At 40.1% G+C, this 22,173-nt stretch overlaps 1 protein-coding gene across 2 annotated transcripts in view; it reads left to right on the top strand.

Annotated features, from left to right (window-relative positions):
* The window catches only part of polr1a (RNA polymerase I subunit A), a 167,385-nt gene that overhangs the window by 131,083 nt on the left and 14,129 nt on the right, over nucleotides 1-22,173 (top strand). For both annotated transcript variants that reach the window (XM_072256641.1, XM_072256642.1), the window contains 2 exons: nucleotides 2,817-3,071; nucleotides 11,002-11,202. In XM_072256641.1, coding sequence (XP_072112742.1) covers nucleotides 2,817-3,071; nucleotides 11,002-11,202 — 456 coding nt within the window. The remainder of the gene's footprint in view (nucleotides 1-2,816; nucleotides 3,072-11,001; nucleotides 11,203-22,173) is intronic.

The following is a 22,173-nucleotide window of genomic DNA, read 5'->3' as shown; positions in this document are numbered from 1 at the left end:
CTCCAAATAAAAATGTGCATAGTCATAGTCATACTTTATTGATCCCGGGGGAAATTGGTTTTTGTTACATTTGCACCATAAATAATAAATAGTAATAAAACCATAAATAGTTAAATAGTAATATGTAAATTAAGCCAGTAAATTATGAAATAAGTCCAGGACCACCCTACTGGCTCAGGGTGTCTGACCCACCAAGGGAGGAGTTGTAAAGTTTGATGGCCACAGGCAGGAATGACTTCCTATGACGCTCTGTGTTGCATCTCGGTGGAATGAGTCTCTGGCTGAATGTACTCCTGTGCCCACCCAGTACATTATGTAGTGGATGGGAGACATTGTCCAAGATGGCATGCAACTTGGACAGCATCCTCTTTTCAGACACCACCGTCAGAGAGTCCAGTTCCATCCCCACAACATCACTGGCCTTACGAATGAGTTTGTTGATTCTGTTGGTGTCTGCTACCCTCAGCCTGCTGCCCCAGCACACAACAGCAAGCATGATAACACTGGCCACCACAGACTCGTAGAACATCCTCAGCATCGTCCGGCAGATGTTAAAGGACCTCAGTCTCCTCAGGAAATAGAGACGGCTCTGACCCTTCTTGTAGACAGCTTCAGTGTTCTTTGACCAGTCCAGTTTATTGTCAATTCGTATCCCCAGGTATTTGTAATCCTCCACCATGTCCACACTGACCCCCTGGATGGAAACAGGGGTCACCGGTACCTTAGCTCTCCTCAGGTCTACCACCAGCTCCTTAGCCTTTTTCACATTAAGCTGCAGATAATTCTGCTCACACCATGTGACAAAGTTTCCTACCGTAGCCCTGTACTCGGCCTCATCTCCCTTGCTGATGCATCCAACTGTGGCAGAGTCATCAGAAAATTCTGAAGATGACAAGACTCTGTGCAGTAGTTGAAGTCCGAGGTGTAAGTGGTGAAGAGAAAGGGAGACAAGACAGTCCCCTGCGGAGCCCCAGTGCTGCTGATCACTCTGTCGCACACACAGTGTTGCAAGCACACATACTGTGGTCTGCCAGTCAGGTAATCAAGAATCCATGATACCATGGAAGCATCCACCTGCATCGCTGTCAACTTCTCCCCAGCAGAGCAGGGCGGATGGTGTTGAACGCACTGGAGAAGTCAAAAAACATGACCCTCACAGTGTTCACTGGCTTGTCCAGGTGGGCGTAGACACGGTTCAGCAGGCACCCTCAACTCCTAGTCGAGGCTGGTAGGCGAACTGGAGGAGATCTAAGTGTGGCCTGACCATAGGCTGGAGCAGCCGGAGCATCACATTCATACCATGTACTCTGCTTGGCTCTCAATTAACCTTGGTAAGTGATAGGATGTATTTTAGTCCATTTTTGGAGAGAGTATTTGTTGACTTAAAGTACGTAGATGATTGGTGGGTTTATTCTTATTTGAGGTTTTGTAATTACATAATTTCTCAATGACCAAAGATTCTTGAATCACAATATATATCATCATCTGTAGTGGAGTTGTTTGAATATTTCTTGTAAGGCCCTAATCTACTAGTGGTGGGCTTGGGTTGAATGTTCTCTTTGGTGGCCAGTATGAGCTGTGGAAAGGACAAAGGTTATTTCTGTCTATGTGTTCACAAGTTTGCCTCCACTGTACTTTGTATAATGCTGGAGAGAGAGGTAGCTCTCAAGTCAGAGCAGGGCTGGGTGAGTGAGTGAGTATTTATTTATTTATTGATTGACTGAGATACAATGAGGAATATGCACTTCTGCCCCTTGGAGCCGTGCCCCCAAGCAATCTCCCTTTTTAATCTTAGCCTACAATGCCCAACTAATCTACCAACTGGTATGTTTTTGAACGATGGGAGGAAATCAGAGCACCCAGAGGAAATCCACGCGGTCATGGAGAAAATGTACAAACTTGTGTAGTCCCCGGTAAGCCTTAGGCTCGCTCAGCTCGCTTTCATCTAGGGGGAGCAGCCTTCGGCCCCGCCAAACTGTAATCAAGTTTGTGTAGATGCTGTGTGATGTACCCCACCATGCCAAATAACAGACAGTACACCATATGCGATTAAATGATTACACTTTATAGATCTTACTTTGACTATGTAGATAGTAAAGGAACAAAAAAGAACTATTTAACTGTATAAGAAAAATGAAAAAGGCGCCATTATTATTAACCAGTTCGTGCACACATCGTTGGAGCTCTTACATAACCGGGTCCCCCTTCCTCCAGTCGGTGTCCTCCGAATCCCGCCGACCCACGAATGGGACCACCCTCGGTGATCGACCAAACACTCTACTTGAGTCTGTCCTCATCTTCTCTCCTCGCTGAAGACCCTGTGCCTCGGACTCCTGCTTGGGGTCCGTTCTGTCACCCAGCTTACAGCATCGCGTCTCCTCTCTCTGCCCCCATCACGCATTCTCCCCAAAGCCCGCGAAAACAATAGCTTGCAGACACACAGGAAAGAATAACATCTATCCCAATTGGTTAGCAAATGAATACAGTTATCGTTATCAGTAATTATAACCCAAACAAGCTGCTAGAGAGAACTAGCAGTTAACATCACAGAGAAGCCATTTTAGTTACCATAACAAAGAAGCCATTTTTATTAGCCTTAGCAGCAACATAAAAGAAGAAACCCCTTACACTTGTTACAGGCAACGGCGGGAATTGAACCCAGATTGCCTGTATTGCAAAGCGTTGTGCTAACCACCATGCTACTGTGCAGTCCCATTATTCGTGAATTGCAGCTCTTTGAGCATGCCTCGGAATGTATTTACCACTTACCTATGGAGTGGTGAGCTGATAACATAACTATTTTACTTATCTTTTAGGTGGATTATGATAGTGAGGGAGGGGAGGCCAGGGACGATGCAGAAGAACTGGAGGAGAAGGAAGATGAAGTTCTCTCAAAAGACGAACAACCGGAGCTCACCAACCAAGACTCTTCTGAATACTCTGATTTTATGAAGAATAGTGGAGGGGATACCGCAGGGGACATTGGTGATGCAAGAGTAAATGCGATGTTAAATTTACATCCTGCTATTGAAGGTTATAAATATGATGCAAATGACAGTCTGTGGTGTGAGGTAAGACAAGAATAATGTTACATGAAAAATAGCAGAAACGATTTGTTAAAACCACTGAAGTTTGTTTTTGTTTTGCTGAACTGAGTTGCTCTAAAGATCCATTGTTCTGAAAGTTCATCGTCAGTCAATGTAGCATGTCCACAGGAAGCTGGAGAGGTTTACTCAGGTCTGCCAGACGATTCACCAATGACAGCAAAATATTGTTCCACTTGCCTCATTAAAGTCATCAGCAGTTACAGCATTTTATGTGAAGGGAAAGTCTATCAGAATTTGTGGGTTCTTTCCTTTTTAAATCTTTTTATTGAATAAGTATACAAAAAGGTAAGCCGTATAGGCACTAATACACTGTTAGAATATAATAAAATTACAGGAGATATTAATACAAAAGAAATGATACAATGTAATTTAAACATAACATACTAAGGTAACATAATAGTATACTAATTTTTATATATATATATACCAATAGAGAAAAGGAAAAAAAAACCCCAAAAAAACCCACCGTGCAACTAAACTAAAAGCAAAGCAAAGCAAAGCAATGGGCTAACTGGGAACCAAGCAGAGTTAAAAAACTAAAAATCATGTCCTCAATCCCGACCTCCATTAAAAACAGTAAAAAAAAACAAGAAGGGTATATAAATATGGAGCAAAAAAAGAGGAGAAAAAAAATTACATTAAATGAAAATATTGAGTAAAAGATCTCCAGGTCTGTTCAAATTTAAGTGAGGAATCATAAAGATTGCTTCTAATTTTCTCCAAATTCAAGCATAATATCGTCTGAGAAAACTAAAAAAAGGTAGTTGGAGCATTAAGCTCTTTCCAATGTTGTAAGATACATCTTTTCGCCGTTAAAGTAAGAAATGCAATCATTCTACGGGCTGAAGGAGAAAGATTACTGGAAATTTTAGGTAGTCCAAAGATAGCAGTAATAGGGTGAGGAGAGATATCTATATTCAATACCTTTGAGATAATATTAAAAATGTCTCTCCAAAAAGTTTCCAGAGTAGGACAAGACCAAAACATATGAGTTAAAGAGGCTATCTGCCCCGGACATCTATCACAAAAAGGATTAATATGAGAATAAAAGCGAGCTAATTTATCTTTGGACATATGTGCTCTATGAACAACTTTAAATTGAATTAGGGAATGTTTAGCACAAATAGAGGAAGTATTGACTAATTGTAAAATCTGCCCCCAGTCATCCACGGAAATGATAGAACCCAATTCCTGTTCCCAATCTACCCTAATCTTATCAAATGGAGCTTTCCTAAGTTTCATAATAATATTATAAATCATAGCCGATGCACCTTTCTGACATTGATTAAGGTTAATTATAGTATCTAAAATATATGTAGGAGGAAGCATTGGAAAAGAAGAAAGTATAGTACTTAGGAAATTTCTAACTTGTAGATATCTAAAAAAATGTATTCTTGATAAATTATATTTATTAGATAATTGTTCAAAAGACATAAGGGAACCATCTAAAAATAAATCTAAAAACCGTGAAATACCCTTAATCTTCCAAATTTGAAAAGCACGATCCGTAAAAGAGAGAGGAAAAAATATGTTACCTAAAATAGGAATCGCTAGCCCAAATTGGTTAAGATCAAAAAATTTTCTGAATTGAAACCAAATACGTAGGGTATATTTAACTATCAGGTTAGATACCTGTTTGAGGCATTTCAAATCAAAAGGAAGAGAGGAACCTAAAATAGAGCCAAGTGTATAGCCCTGAACAGATTGTAATTCCAATGCTACCCATTTAGGAATGGATAGTATATCCTGGTCAAGTAACCAAAATTTCATATGTCGAATATTAATTGCCCAATAATAAAATCTAAAGTTAGGTAATGCTAAGCCTCCATCTCTCTTAGCTTTCTGTAAATGTATTTTACCCAGTCTCGGGTTTTTATTTTGCCAAATAAATGAAGAAATTTTTGAGTCAACTTTGAATCAAAAAAAGATTTTGGAACAAAGATTGGTAATGCCTGAAATATATATAGAAATTTTGGCAAAAAAAAATCTTAACTGCATTAATACAACCAATCAAAGTTAAATATAAAGGAAACCATTTAGATGAAAGTTGAGTAATATGGTCAATTAAGGGTAAAAAGTTAATCTTAAATAAATCTTTGTATTTACAAGTAATTTTAATCCCAAGATATGAAAAATAATTATTAATCAATTTAAATGGAAAGTTATGATATAAGGGAAGTTGTTTATTAATCGGGAAAAGTTCACTCTTACTAAGAGTTAACTTATAACCTGAAAAGAGACTAAATTGTGCTAATAACTCTAAAACAGCAGGGATGGATTTTTGAGGATTAGAAATATATAAAAGTAAGTCATCAGCATAGAGTGATATTTTATGGGACTTTAAGCTCCGAGTTATCCCAGTAATATTTGGAGATTCTCGAATGGCAATTGCAAGAGGTTCTAATGCAATATCAAATAATAAAGGACTAAGAGGACAACCTTGTCGAGTGCCTTGAAAAAGAGGGAAAAAAGGTGAGCTTAGAGAGTTAGTACGAACCGAGGCCACAGGAGAATGATATAACAGTTTGATCCAGGATATAAATTTCGAGCTAAAATTAAACATTTCAAGCACCTTAAATAAGTAAGGCCATTCTACTCTATCAAAAGCTTTCTCAGCATCTAAAGAGATAACACACTCAGGAACATTTTGTGAGGGGGTATAAACAATATTTAACAGTGTGCAAATGTTATAAAAAGAGTAACGACCTTTAATAAAACCCGTTTGGTCTTCCGAAATAATAAAAGGAAGTACTTTTTCTAATCTGTTTGCTAATAACTTAGAAAAAACTTTAGAATCAACATTTAATAAAGATATTGGTCTATAAGATGCACATTGAGCAGGATCTTTATCTTTCTTTAATATTAGAGAGATTGATGCTCTATTGAAAGATTCGGGAAGTTTACCAAGTTTTAATGAAGCCTCGAAAACCCTACAGAGCCAAGGGATTAATGAAGGTGCAAAACATTTATAAAATTCTACGGTAAACCCATCAGGGCCAGGAGCTTTCCCCAAATTCATAGAGGAAATAACATTCTTAATCTCATCAGTAGTAATGGGAGTATCTAACGTAGAAGATATATCCTGTGAAATCTCAGGGAAGTCTAGGTTATCTAAAAAATCATTCATATATTTAGAGTCTCGAGGAGACTCTGATTGATATAAGGAAGAATAAAAATCACAGAAGGTTTGATTAATCCCTGCATGATCAAGTATCAGTCGGTCATTTTGATTATAAATCTGATTAATTTGAGATTTAGCATAATTAGACTTCAATTGATTAGCCAGCAGTTTGCCAATTTTGTCACTGTGTACATAAAATTCACTTCTTGTTTTCTTTAATTGGTTTACAATCGAGGACAAAAGTAATAAACTGTGTTCCATTTGAAGTTCAGTTCTTTGTTTATATAACTCCTCAGAGGGAGCTGTAACATATTTCTTATCAATTTCCTTAATTTTGTCCACAATTACCAACTCCTCCTGCTTCAGCTTCTTCCTCAAAGCAGCAGAATACGAGATAATCTGACCACGAATATAAGCTTTAAAAGTATCCCAAAGAATGTTCACAGAAATATCCTCTGTATAGTTGATTGTAAAAAAAAAAGATCAATCTGTTCATTCATAAAGTTAACAAAGTCCGAGTCCTGAAGCAACAACGAATTAAAACGCCATTGTCTATTATTTTGTGTATTGGCCTGAATTTTAATAGAAAGCTTAAGTGGAGCATGATCCGAAATGGTTATAGAGTCATAATCACATTTAATCACTGAAGAAATAAAACGAGAGTCAATAAAGAAATAATCAATTCTTGAATAAGAATGGTGAACATGTGAAAAAAAAGAAAAATCTTTTTCCTGAGGATGCAAAAAACGCCAAATGTCCGTCGACCCAGAATCAGAGAGGAATGAATTAATCAAAGTTGCAGATTTATTAGGTAAGGTCCGTAGAGGAGCCGAACGGTCCAAAGCTGGAGATAAACAGGTATTAAGATCTCCGCCCCAGATCAATGAAAACTCATTCAAATTCGGGAACTGATTGAATAATGATTTATAAAATTCCGGACAGTCCATATTAGGAGCATAAACATTAACCAAAACTACCTTTTTATTAAATAGTAGACCACTAACCAGTAGAAATCTACCATTCGGATCAGAAATAATATCATGTTGTATAAAAGTAACTGAGGAGTCTATAAAAATAGAGACGCCTCGAATCTTAGCGTTGGAGTTCGAATGAAACTGTTGTTCCTTCCAGAATTTAAAAAAACGTAGTCTGTCCCCCCTCCGCACATGGGTCTCTTGTAAAAATAAAATTTGTGCTTTAAGTCTCCGGAACACTTTAAAAACTTTTTTTCCTTTTAATAGGATGATTAAGACCATTAGTATTCCAGGAGACAAAATTAATAATAGACTCCATAAACCCTAAAGTCAACCCGCAACAAGGAGGATTGACGATAGGCTCGACCCACGAACCCGGAAAGGGAACAGAACAAATAAGAAATACCGGGAAGGAGAACGCAACCAATACTTCAATAGTGTACATAGCCCAAGAAGAAAAAAACTAAAACGTGAAGCCCCTCCCACCACCCCCCACCCCATGACCCCAAGGCTAAATCTAACACAGACCAGCCAGAAAGAAGCAAGCACTAAAACTACCCCCATGACTTCCAGTATACGCTCCCTAAAAAAAGTGTAAATATAAAAAAGATCAGCTAGTTATAAAACAGTAAAAGAATAAAAAAAGGTATATCAATTAAAACAAACACTTAATATAACAGAGAAAAAGCCAGAAAATATTTTAAAAAGCCGCAACAAACCCCAGACCCTATGAGTAAACAAAAAAAAGAAATGAAATTATTAACATAAACTAGTTATGAAAACCTAGAAAAAGAAGTAGATTTAAAAACTACAAAATTTAAGGCCTCAAAGGAAATACGTAGAATGACGGTGAGGGAATAACCACCCAGAATCCCCTGGGAAAAAGAAAGGAATGACGCAGATAGAAAGAAAGTTTAGCAACCATATTAATTAATCCAAAAATAAACTTTTCTGCCCATATAAGGCAAAAAAAAATTAAGACTGACAAATTCACAACCTCCGATCAAACGGAGATAGTTAAAAATTACGATTAAGATGTTGAAGGTGAAAATTGATCCAGATAACTCTGGGCATCCGATGGAGATTCAAAAAAACGGAGGGCTCCATCCAACGTACGAATCCTTAGACATGCAGGGTAAAGCAGCGCTGGTTTTAAATCCATCTTGTAGAGTTCCGACATCACAGATCTGTAACGAACCCGTTGATCCCAAATTGGTTTACTGAAATCCTCCACGAATCGGAACTTAAGATCCAAAAAATCAATGTAACCTTTAGATCGAACGAAACGAAACAGTTTCTCCTTGTCTTGAAAGTAATGAAAGCGTAAGATGACATGTCGAGGTTTATCTAACTTAGACGAGTATGATGGAACTCTGTGAACGCGATCCAATAACGGTGGTTGGTTAGAAAATACAGTAGGAAATGCATCTTTTAAAAGTTGAGAAAAATACTTCATAGGGTTATCAGATTCAACAGCTTCACGCACCCCAATCATTCGAAGATTCTGCCGTCGCATTCTGGATTCTAAGTCAGAGTTTTTAAAGGTCAGAAAGTCAAGTTTCTTCTTCATTACATTAATTGTTTCTTCGATTTTCTCCATCTTAAGTTCATTTTGTTGCGTGGATTTTTGAAGATCAGATAAAGCCGACTGATGTTCCGTAATAGATGTTTGTATCTTATCGATTGAATCAGCAATTTTCTGGAAATTAATTGAAATTTCCGCACGAATCAGCTCCGTAACAGAGGTTGAAATTTCCCTTTGAATTAGCTCCGATGTAGCTTTCAAAGTCAACGGTGATTCAGTCGGAGGAAAGTCGGTACCTTTCGGTCTAACCGGAGGTTTGCCGTCCTTCCCGTATTTTCCATTCTTAGACATAGCAGACCTTAAACGCATCCAATTATCAAAGAGCCCAATTTATTTCAAAATATTGTAAAAGTCGATACCTTAGTGGTTAATTAAAATATAGCTGATCATAAGAAAAAAAACTCAGAGGTAATGGAGCAAGTCAAGAACACGACTTCACTCCATGAGCTCTACCGGAAGTCCCCAATTTGTGGGTTCTAAGCAATCAATTATTTTTCTTTATTGATGTGATCTTTCAATGTCTTAGCAAATTAGAGAACTGCTAATCTCAGATGCTGCTTTATAAATTGTAAGTGTTCCTCGGTGGCTGTTTCACAAGTCAGAATGAAGGCAAGCCATTTCCAGGTGGATTTGAAGACCTGAATGATAGGAAAAGTTTGAATAGGTTATGGTTTTATTCCCTGGAGTGTGGGAGAAAGAAGGGAGGTTTTGTCGAGGTCTGTATGGGTATCAGTAGGGTAAACACAGCCAGGCTTTTTCCAGAGTCCTCAAGGTACATTTATTATCAAAGTACGTAGGCAATATACAACTCTGAGATTCATCTTCTCCAGACAGCCACAAAATAAAGAAAACCATGGAAGCTGTTCAAAGAAAAACATCAATCACCCCCCCATGCCCAAAAAATATTGTGAAAATGGCAATAAGAACATCAGCCTCTTTGCTACGTGCAAAAGCAAATTGTGTAACTGGCCATGAGAAAGAATGGGTGAAAACACAACATAAAAACATAAAACTGAAGGGGTCCAATTGAACTACAGTCCAATCCATAAATGGCAGACCCAGAACTTCGGTATCATCCTCCGACAGCATCAACAGAGAGAGATACAGGGAGACCACTCAAAAGCAGGGACCCTTCCTCAGGAGCAGTGAGCAAGAGACTGTCACACACAGACACCCCCTCCGGCAGTGGCGAGCGAGAGGTTGGGAACTTCTAGGCTTTGAGACTGTTCACCTCCTGGAATCTTGGAGACAGCAAAGCGCCAGATCTCTTAATTGATCTTCAAACTATCGATAACAGGCTCTAACAGTACCAGAAATACATTAAAAAAAATAAAAAAGATGTAAAAGAAGTGTAAGAAACAGTTTTGTGGACTATCTGAAAGATGTTGTTTGAGGTAGTGTTGTTCGCTGGTGCCATTTTCACCAGTTGGGTGAGACTACAACTAGAGATCATAGGTTAAGGGTGAAAGATGAAATATTTAAGGGAAAAGTGAAGGGGAACATCATTCATTGGGTGGTGCAAGTGTGGATTGAGCTGCCAGCAGAAATGGTGGATGCAGCTTTGATTTTAACATTTGAAGAGAAATTTTGGGAGTACATGGTTAGGAGGAGTATTGAGAGCTATGAACCAGGTGCAGGTTGATGGGACTAGGCAGAACAACAGTTTGGCATGAACTACATAGGTCAAAGGGTCAGTTTCTGTGCTGTAGTGTTCTATATCTCTATGACTCTCTACAGCAAGCATTCCAGCAGAATCATCTGTTTAGAATACTTGTCCCATCTGGAATTGATCACTGATCATCTGGTATGGAGTCATACCTACTAGGATTTAAGTCTTAAAATTTGCTTGAGGACGTATTTTCTCCTTGTCAGTAAAATGGATTTTATATCTTTTGGTGTTAGGCCTGAGAGTCCAAGAAGTTCAAAGTAAAGTGCATAAATGAAATATTGCAAGGTACGGGATGCATTAACCAGTGACACTTCGAATACAATGAAGCAGGGAGTTCAGAAGCCTAATGGTCTGAGGGAAGAAACTGTTTCCCATCCTGCCCATTTTTGTTTTTATGCATTGGAGTCTTCTGTATTTGAAGAATGCAAATTATGTGGGAGAACCCCCCCAAAAATTGGGCATTTGTAATGCTTCTGGGTTCTTTTTCAAGTCCAGTGTTTGCCAAGAGGCTACATTCCAATGATTTGAGTATTTTTATTCTGCAGATTAAACTGAAGCTGCCTATTATGAAGGTGCACTTTGACCTCTCCTCATTGATCATGTCTGTGGCACAAAAGGCAGTTGTTTACGAGACCAGAGGAATCACTCGTTGTCTTCTGAATGAAACGACCAACAGGACAGGAGAGAAGGAAACAGTTTTGAACACAGAGGGAATAAACCTTACCGAGATGTTCAAGTATGACAATGTGAGTAAAATGTTGTGACAACTATTACCACCGGGAGATTTGGAAAGGGAACAGATGGCTGCTCTGTATTGAAAAACCCAGCAACGGATAAGGGGCAATTCTTCTCTTGAGTCTAGTTTACCATTCAGTAAGATCATGGTTGCTCTATGATTGAACAGTACTTGTCTACCTTTTCTAATAGCCCACAATATATTTAATTGTGAAATATCTATTAATCTCAGATGTAAAATAAACAAGAAACTAAAGCATCAATTGCCATCTTTGTGAAGAAAGACATGTCCTGCAACTCCTTCTGTATTTCCCATTTTGTTCCTGCATTTTTCTATATTTTACCAGTGGAGAAAGTTTCTCTTTGCCTTCTGTTGCCTTTAAACAAATTAACCCTTAACCTTCTACCAACACTGAAGGGCCTGTTTCTGTCCCGTACTTTTCTTTGACTCTATGACCTAATAAAGTGGCTACTGAGTGTATGTTCGTGGTCATCTGCAGCTGTAGCCCATCCACTTCAAAATTCGATGTGTTGTGCGCTCAGAGATGCTCTTCTGCCCACTACTGTCGTAACGTCTGGTTATTTGAGTTACTGTCACCTTCCTGTCAGCTTGAACCAGTCTGGCCATTCTCCCCTAATCTTCCTCATTAACAAGGCATTATCGTCCACAGAACCAGGGCCGGATTAACCTAGTAGCAAAAGTAGCATATGCTACGGGCCCTGCATTTTCGAGGGCCCCACCCGCACTAAATGCTTGCAAGCTGCAGTCTGGTGAAGTCGGCATCTCACTGTTGTTTTGCCCTTAAGCATTTATTTAACTTTATTAAATTTCCACTTTAATTCGTTTGTATCTATTTTCTAGTTGAAGATAAAGGTTGATAACTACGTTGCCGTTTAACAAAGCATAAAATTTATTGTTTATGGTATATCGCGGCATGTGATGAGCTCACCTCTGGTTTCGCCGCATGTTGTGGGTAACCTCCATTTCAGGAAAAAGGGAAAGGAGGGGGCTTGTGTGAGCAGCATGAAGGTGAAAAGCTCCATCTCCACCCACAAAGAAACGTTATAGAAGCAACGCCGTAAGTTCATGTAACAGTAGGCGTGTTGAAGTAAATCTAGTAACACAGATTCTGTTAAAAGCAGCATCGGTTGATGAGGTTATTTACAAGTATTTACAATGCAAATGTGTAGAGAATGAAACAGACACTGAATATGTTTTGTATTATTTTATGAATAGTTTTCACCATACGATGTCAATGTGGAAGGGTGAACAGTAAACAGTCAATTTTACTGCGACTCTGTCTTCATTGGCTCTGGTTAACCTGGTGTTTAGTCAGGGTTTCAACACACTGCACGAGAACACTACACACAGTGTTCTCATGACGATCTGGCAACGCTGTTGTTTTCATGTCGGGGGGGGAGCTGCATGCTGCATGGTATGTGTGTGCAGGCGTGTGTTGGCTCCTTGCTGTGTCGTGGTGACCTTTGTGCTATCTCCCACGCTCCCAAGCTGCTGCAGCGTGCGCTGTTACACCGCTGACTTTGACTGTGCGCTATGTTTTGCCGTCTGGACCAGTTGAAAGATTTGTGAAGTTTTTGGTTATGGAAGGTCATAGTGCTGAACAGCTCGCTCAAAGTTTACTTGACTTTTTAAAGGAAAGTGACATTGATATAAAAAAACAGCCTTGGTCAAAGTTATGACAATGCCAGCAACATGAGTGGCAAGTATAGTGACTTACAAGCACAAATTAAAGAGCTGAATGAGTTTCTGGATTACATTCCATGTTTTGCATTTTCAAAGATTCAAGATTCAAAGATTCAAAAAACTTTATTGTCATTCTAACCATACATCAGCTCTGTAGGGCAGAATGATACAGCGTTTCCCAATTATAACATAACAAACACAACATTAAATAATAAACATAACAATAAATAGTAAAACACAACAGCCACATGTCAGTTAAAATCAAGTTATAAGTGTCCAATGCAAGTTAAAAGTGTCCAAAGCAGAGTCAGGTAGAGCAGCTAAACTTGGTTGGACAATGTGCTGCTGAATGTTGTCAAGAAGCATTAATTTTATTTCAATTTGTAGAAAGCCTGTACACATTTTTTTCTGCTTCTACTTATCGGTGGGATCTCCTTTCTGCTGCATTATCTGATGGTGGTGCTCATTTGCCCATTGTGAAAAGAATGTCAGATACCAGGTGGTCAGCTCATGCAGATGCAACAAAAGCACTTTTACACAGCTTTTCTGAAATAAGACAAGTCTTGGATGACATTTCAAATAACAATGATCAGAAGGCAGATTATCGACAACAGGCTCGTGGACTACTTTCAATCACGATGAAGTTGGAAACAGGAATAATGGTCATATTGTGGGATCATGTATTACAGCGTTTTCAAATGACCAGTGCTTCTTTGCAATCTTCTGGCCAAGACTTGAACACAGCTTGTGCACTCTATGAATCCTTGCGTGGATATATTCAAGCTATGTGGTCTACTTTTTCAGACATTGAGCAAAAAGCCAAGCCTCTGACTAGGTGTGAAGGTTATCAACAGCAAACTCGAAGAAAACACAAGCAAAATCGCGTGTATGATGATTTCAGTGGTTCCAGCACTCTTGATCCACTTGTTGAATCTTAAATGCCTTCTCAGAAGTTTAAAAGCCGAACATTTCTTGCCAATATTGACAGCTTGCTTTCTGTCCTGTCAAAAAGGCAGAAAGCTTATCTAAAGGTGGATGGTGTTTTTGGATTCCTTCAGCAGTTACAGTCGTTTACACCTGAAGAGATCGTAAAGAGGTCATCAAATCTTATTAAAACATATCCGGAAGATCTGGAAGAAAGTCTTGATGAAGAATTTGTGCAGTTTATTGAACTGTTGAAAACTGATCTTGCTTCTCATATTGGCGCCAAACAAGACCTTGTAGAGTTACAGTTGTACCGTTTGATAACTGACAATTCTTTGGAGTCATGTTTTCCAAATGTAGAAAATGCCTTACGCATCCGTTTGTCACTCATGGTTATCAACAGCAGTGGAGAACGCTCATTTTCAAAACTGAAAAGGATTAAAAATGAACTAAGGAGCACCACGGGTCAAAACAGATAGCACAGTCTCACTCTAATGAGCATTGTATATGAACTTCTGTGTGAAATAGACATTTCCAGTATCATCAACAAATTTGCTCATGCTAAATCTAGAAAATCTGACTTTTAAGGTGTAGTTTTGTTACTTTTGACATTTGAAATTGATACCTACATGTAAGTAATACTATTACTGAAGTGTCAGACATTTGTCGTATTATCTGGCTGTATAGCAAATGAAAAAATTGAATTACTTTACTATGCAAGTAAATAATTTATGTTTTAATACTTAAGTGCATTTTTAAAATTTAGGACCCCTTTATAATATGCACTAGCTTAATCCGGCCCTGCACAGAACTGCCGTTCACTGGGTGCCTTTCGTTTCTTGCGCCTTTCTCTGTGAGGTGTAGGGACTGTTGTGCGTGAAAATCTCAGATCAGCCATTTCTGAGATACTCAAACTACCCTGTCTGGCACCAACAATCATTCCATAGTCAAAGTCACTTAAATGACATTTCTTCCCCATTCTGACGTTTGGTCTGAACAGCAACTGAATTCCGTAGTCATTTCTGCATGCTATTATGCATTGAGTTGCTGCCACCCGATTGGCAGATTGGATATTTGCATTAGCAAGCAGGTGTACTTAATAGGGCGGCCACTGTGTGTATAGAAATTGATGACCTCTCATCATAACTCAACATTTTAATATTTCCAGCCTTTTCTATTCAGCGGTTCCTGACAACTGCACTACTTTATGTGAGCGTTGTTCAACTAGATCTACTTTGCACTTCCTCAAAATCCTCTTCAGAACTGGATCCTGTGATCTTGTTGTAGCTTCAGCCGCTGCTCAGAAAGTAATGGTTAACACCTGATGTAATTCCAAGCTACTTTACCAGATAGCCCCAGCATGCAGGAGATACCCATTTCCTCACTGGTAGTGTTATTTCTCAGCTTCACAGTCATCTGGCTATGGTAAGGATCTTGTTACATCCATAATCAAAGCTGTATTTCATCTCCCTCCACCAACCCCAGAGAGGGAAAGGTGACTTCATTCTACCCTTTTTCCATTCAAAATTAGAAATGGATAGCTTGCTCAACGAACACAGCAGAAGAAAGCAGCAATGGGATTTGGATTAAAAGGAAAGACAACAACTGGGCTGCAAGTTGAAGACAGGAGGGTATGGAACTGAGGGGGGTGTATCTGGGACGTCAGGTAGCACCGTTGAGCCCTCTGGAGACATCGTGGGCTTATCAATGAAACGTCAAAGAAGGAGAGTGCTCACCTGATGACCCCGATGACGTACCTACTCTCCCTCCTTGTCACCACTCCAAGCCCACTGCCAACATTGAGAGTGCCGACTTACCATAGGGATTGAAACATCAGTAGCTCTACTCAACTAAGTGTTAAAAAGGTAAAAAGAGAAAAGAGCCCCCCCCCCACACTCAAAAGAGTTATAAGACCAAGGGAAAAAAAATCATTTAAAAGGAGAATTAGACAAAAGCTTAGAATCATTGAATCGCACAGTACAGGTGGAAATTCAGCCCATCACAACTGTGGTAACAGAAATGAATCTCAGGGTGGTATATGGTGACATGTATGTATTTTGATAATAAATTTACTTTAAATTTTGAATTAAAGATTTAATGTATACTATGCAATGAAGGGGTTGAGATGGCTGTTTCAAAATGTTACCACATACAAGAGTAGTATTCTTGTGGTTGAACTTTGCACCTGATTCTTCCCATAGTCCCTGCATACTTTTCCGTGAGCCTTACCTCTCCTGTAATTCTGGCATTGTTTTCCAGAGCTGTGTTGTTTTGTTTACCTTTCCAGGATTTATTTGTGGTCTGTAAAGAGATAAACAACCTAGATTGGATTCTGCATTTGCTTAAAATGTTAACTCTTTCCCTGGCATTTATAGGACATAGAACAGCACAGCACAGTACAGGCCCTCTCTCATTCTTTCAAATTCTAGAGAATACCAGGCTTAGTTTGCTCTCCTTGGAACCAGTCAGGTGAATATTTGCTTCACTCCCACCATGACAAATTGTATCCTTTCTCAGGTAGGCAGACCAAAACTGTGCACAACAGTCCAGGTGAAGTTTCACTAAGACCTTCTACATTTACATGGAACCTTACAGCTCTTTGGCCCACAATGTTGTTCGGACATTTAAACCTACTCCAAGATCAATTTAACTCTTTCCTCCATTTCTCTTTCTTCCATGTGCTTATCTGAGAGTCTCTTAAATGACCCTTATGCATCTGCCTCCACCATCCTGACAGCACATTCCTCCCACCCACCACTTCCTTTGACATCCACCCCATACTTTCCTCCAAAAAACCGTAACGTTAGGGTCCCTTGTAAGTACTCTTACTTCTTTTTCCAAACCACTTCCCTATTTTAGGCACCCTAGCTCTATATACTGTCTGTAGCTAAGATTTTTGAACAGTACTGTTCTCCTCATAAGGCATGCTCCATAATTCAGGCAGCATCTTGGTAAATCTCTGATCCTCTTTAAATCTTCCACATCGTCCCCATAATGAGCCGACCAGATCTGAGCACAGTACTCCAAGTATTGTGTTCAGTTCCTCAGGAAAGAAAGTGGAGCACTGCTGTTCATTGGCCTACATGAAATGGTTAAGTCCTACTTATAGGACATGGCTGCCTTTGGCAAAACCAGAGGCAATTGCCAATCTCCAATTGCTCTTGAAGAGGTGGTAGAGCGCTGTTTCTTGAATTGACCCTCCATTTGTGGTGAAGATGTAGTCTTGATGCTAGTGGGGATAGAACCAGTGACAATGAATGAGTAAAACAGGTACTGTGAAACCTGGAAGGCAAGGTGACACATTGGGGTACTTAAATGGTGTTCTTAAACCAGCTGTTAATGAAGCACCGCAAACCAGAAGGTAAAGAAAAGCAATAACATACTGTTTGGCCTTTGTACTCTCAGCCAGAGCTCTGGAGAAAAACCTAAGCAAATAAAATTAATTGAAAGTCGAGAATTGCATTATACATTAGGGGCATTTAAGAAACTCTTAGGCACATGGGTGATAGAAAATTTGACGGCTATGTAGGAGGGAAGGGTTAGGTTGATCTTGGAGTAACTTAAAAGGACCCTCTCTGTGCCTCTCTAAATGCCTTTCCCCTTACCCAAAATCTACGTCCTCTAGTTTTACTCACCTCCAAAGAAGAAGAGATTTCTGCAGTCTTCCCTTTCTAAACCCCTCATGATTTATATACCTCAATCATGCCCCCTCTTGAGTGGCTATGGTTAGTTTAAATCTACATTATGAGCAACCTGGGTTCAATTCCCACTGCTGTCTGTGAGGTGTTTGTACATTCTCCACCTGGGATTCGTCCAGGTGCTCTGGTTTCCTCCCATGTTCCAATGATGTATGTGTTAGTTGGTAAGTTGTGGGCATGCCTTGTTAGTGCTGGAAGCATGCGACATGTCTGGGAAGCCCCCAGCACATCCTTGGATTGTGTTGGTCATTGACACAAGCAACATATTTTATGGAGTTCAGTCTGGAAAAGAAGTGATGCACTTTGGAAGGTCAAACGTGAAGATAGAATACAGGGTAAATGGTAAATTTCTTAACAGTGTGGAGGAACAGTAGGATTCATGTCCATAGATCCCCCAGAGTTACAACACAACTTGATAGGCTGGACAAGGCCTATCGTGTGTTAGCCTTCATTTCTTAGGTTTGAGTTCAATAGCTACAAGGTAATGTTGCAGCTCCAAAAAGCTCTAGTTAGAACATATTGCTGATTGCTTTCAGTTCTGGTCACGGCATTATAGAAGAAATGTCGAAGCTTTGCAGAGAGTGCAGGGGAGGTTTACCAGGATGATGCCTGGATTGGAAAGCATGTCTTATGAGGATAATTTGAGCGAGTGGGGCTTTTCTCTCTGGAGTGAAGGTGGGCGAGGGGTGACAACTTTAAGGTATTCGGAGAATAGTACAGAAGGGCGTCAGAAGTAGGTGTTTTACACGGAGGATGGTAGGTATGTAAGACGCACTACCAAGGGTGGTGGTGGAGGCAGATATGTTACGGACATTTAAGGGAGATAAGCACATGGATGAAAGAAAAATGGAGGGCTTCGTGAGAAGAAGAGTTAGATTGATCTTGGCATAGGTTAAAAGGTAGGCACAACATCGTGGATCAAAGGGCCTCTACTGTGCTGTTAATGTTCAATGTTCTTAACTTCCTCCACTCCGTGGAAAACAGATGTAGCTTCTCAAATCTCTGCTCGTTTCCAAAATGATTTATCCCAGGCCACATTCTGGCGAGTCTCTTCCGCACTCACTTCAGCACACCAGACAGTAACTGTGAAAGGGAAACAGAATAGATGTTTCAGGCCGCTGATCTATTATCAGAACATCTCCTGGATTTTCTGTTTTTGTTTAAAAATTACTTAAAAGGAGGGGAAGATGGCGGCACGACGCAGCTTGCGCGGCCACTCCGGTGAACGATATCTGTAATCTGTCAAGTAGGATGCCGTGCACAATCCTGATTTGATGGAGACGGATGTGAGAGAACGGAGGAACATCTGGAGAAACTTCTGAAATGCCTTTTTCGCTGCCGCTGTTACTGTGTGATCCAGAATCTCCGGAGGGGAAGGCCCCGAGTGCTCGGCTTTGCTTGTTGCTCGGCAGCCGGGGCGGGGTCGAAGTGCTCGGCAGAGATGGTGCTCGGTGCTTGGTGTCGAAGGGCTGGTCGGAGGCTCGAAGTTTTCGGACGGACTCAGAGTCAGCTGTGGTTGGGTGCTTCCAATGCATCGACAGTTGTCGGTGCCTGGAGGTTTATGGCAGAGAGAGTTTCTCCCTTCTGCCGCCTGCTATTGGGGACTATCAGGAGTCGATCGGAACTTTGAGACTTTTTTTTACCGTTCCCATGGTCTGCTCTTTATCAAATTATGGTATCGCTTTGCACTGCTGTAACTATATGTGGTAATTATGTGGTCTTGTCAGTGTTAGTCTTTGGTTTGTCTTGTTTTTTTGTGATATCACTCTGTATCATTTCTTAACGCATGCATGCATTTCTAAATGACAATAAACGAGGACTGAGTGTCCTCATAATCTAATCTAATCTAGTTGTTTATGTCGGCTGATATTTATTATTAAAATTAATAAACCTCCATTAGGAGGCTTACCCCACACTTCGATGGAGTGTTTCTTGATTTTTGTTTCCCCAGCAGCTTACTCTGTCCCTGAATTTAATTAGAACAGAGAAGTGAGTTTGGACTATAAATAGTCACCTGGCTCAACAGAAGTCTTCTGTTAGGCACTTTATTTCTCCAAGTCCATCAGTAAAAGCATTACAGATTTACTTGCCTGAGTTATCAGGCCAAATGTGGGAACCTGAACAACCTTCATAACCTCAACTGAGTCACAAGGGGAAGTTATATAAACTAGGCTTATATTTCTTGGAATATGGGGCACTGAGAGGTGACATGCAAGAAGTATATAAGGTCATGCGGGCCATAGACAGGGTGAAAGTACTGGGTCTTTTATTCAGGGAGTAATGCTATAAACAAATATAAGATCATTGGCAAGAGATTTAAAAGGGACATCAGGGACAGTTTCTTCATGTAAAGGATAAAGTTTATTTGGAATGAGCTGCCAGAAATAGTGGTTGAGGCAGGCACGTTAGCAATGTTTAAAAGCTATCTTGATAAGTACATGGATGAAAAAGGTTTAGGGGCTACAGCCCAAATGCAGGCAGATGGGAAACATGCTCAGCATGGATGATTTTGGTTGGAGGACCTGTTTTGATGCTGTATAATTCTGTAATCACCAATATGCCTACCATATTCACTCTCAAATGACTGATACATTGGTCTTTTAAGAGAGAGATACAGCATATAAACAGGCCGTTCAGCCCATCGAGTCCATGCTGACCAACAATGTACAGGTTAGTAGGTTAGTAAGATGTGGACGTGCCACGTTGGTGCCAAAAGCATGGCGACACTTGCAGCTTCCCGCAGCTCATCCTTGGACTGTGTTGGTCATTGGCGCAACGACTCATTTCACTGTATGTACATGTGACAAATAAAGCCAATCTTTTTTATATATCGGAGTCTCCATTGACAGCTCTGTCAGTGAGCCAAATGCCGGGAGAGTGGATGTCTGAGCTCACAACAAGCAGTCAATGGTACAGGCATCACTGGCCATCTGCTGAGTAAACTCTTTAAATATAAGAAGCAGCTTGTGAAGGAAACTATATCAAATGGTATTTTGCTGGGACTGGAGGCTAGTTACACATAAATTTTAAAGAACTATGGAAACTATTTAACAGATGCCTAGTATAATCAGATGGACTTGTAATCTCCTCATTATGGCCTTGCACCTTGTTGTCTGCCTGCATTAGACTTCGGCTGTAACTATAACACTTTATTGTTCTGTTATTGTTCTTTCCTTATACCTCCTCAATGTGTTGAGGTGATAAAATAACCAGAATGCACAAAAACAGGCTCTACAAAGCTCTGCCAAACACCAAGTACTCATTACAATAAAACTCCAATAATCTGCTGTTCAATTGCTTGAAAATCCTGATTGTTCAGCCTCCATCATCAGGTGCTGTTTCAGTGCTCCTTTAAACACACCAGGACCCCGTTCCCCATGCTCCCCTAAAATTTACTAAGACCTCCATTCAAACTTGCCCAGCCATATTCCCTGGGCAGGGGCCCTGTTTTCCCTCTAAATCCTTCGTACATTTTGGGTTCAATGGAAAATTTGTTATTATGCAACATCTTTTTATAAAAGAATTGAAATATGTGTTGGGATGGTAAAAGGAGTAATATCCATTGGACTGGAAAATGTGCTCGTCCAGTACTACCAAAGTTTGCTGAACTGTAGATCAAAGAAAAGGCTGATAACAGCACACTGGGGCTAAGAATCGGGAACGTTTCAGAATTCAACAGAGGAGCACTAATGTCTGTATGTCTGAATACGTTGGAGGCAGAAGATCACCTTTCTTGTGGTTAGAGGACTGTATGTGTGTGGGTGGGAGGGAGGAACAGAGCTGTTGTTGTGTTTTATTGTGTTCTGCATTAATGTGTCGAGAATTGTTGGCATGCTATGTTGGCACCAGAATACCAGCTGCCACCAACACACCCTCTGGTCAACGCAAACTATGTATTTTACTGTACGTTTCAAACTTTAATCTTGAATCATAGTTTTACTCCACTTTGATCTTATGATCTCTTTGTGTTCTCCCCACATTCCCATAAACTACTCACCGATTCTACAGCTTACCTTCACAGTAGGGGCAACCCACAGTGGACAATTAACTGACCAATCCACGTGCCTTTGGGATGTGGGAGCAAACCAGAGCACCTGGTGAAATCTAGGTGGTCACAGGAAGAAAATGCAAATTCTACACAAATCACACTGGAGATCAGGATTAAACATGAGCCATTGGACAGTTCAGTCACTGAAAAAGTTACTGTTACAGAATACAAGAGCAGGGATGTGATGCTGAGGCTTTATAAGGCACTGGTGAGGCCTCACCTTGAGTATTGTGAACAGTTTTGGGCCCCTCATATTAGAAAAGATGTGCTGGCATTGGAGAGGGTCCAGAGGAGGTTCACAAGGATGATTCCAGGAATGAAAGGGTCATCATACAAGGAACATTTGATGGCCCTGGGTCTGTACTCACTGAAATTTAGAAGGATGTGGGGGGATCTCATTGAAACCTTTCGAATATTGAAAGGCCTAGACAGCAGATGTGGAAAGGATGTTTCCCATGTTGGGAGAATTGACGACAAGAGCGAACAACTTCAGGATAGAGGGGTGTCCATTCAAAACAGATGCAGAGAAATTCCTGTAGCAAGAGTGTGGTGAATTTGTGGGATTTATTACCACAGGCAGCTGTGGAAGCCAGGTCATTGGGTGTAT

The sequence above is a fragment of the Mobula birostris genome, chromosome 4, assembly GCF_030028105.1.
Source record: "Mobula birostris isolate sMobBir1 chromosome 4, sMobBir1.hap1, whole genome shotgun sequence".
In the NCBI taxonomy this organism is placed as follows: Eukaryota; Metazoa; Chordata; class Chondrichthyes; order Myliobatiformes; family Myliobatidae; genus Mobula; species Mobula birostris.
The sequence above is the reverse complement of the archived record's forward strand: the minus strand, read 5'-3'. Positions and strand labels throughout refer to the sequence as shown.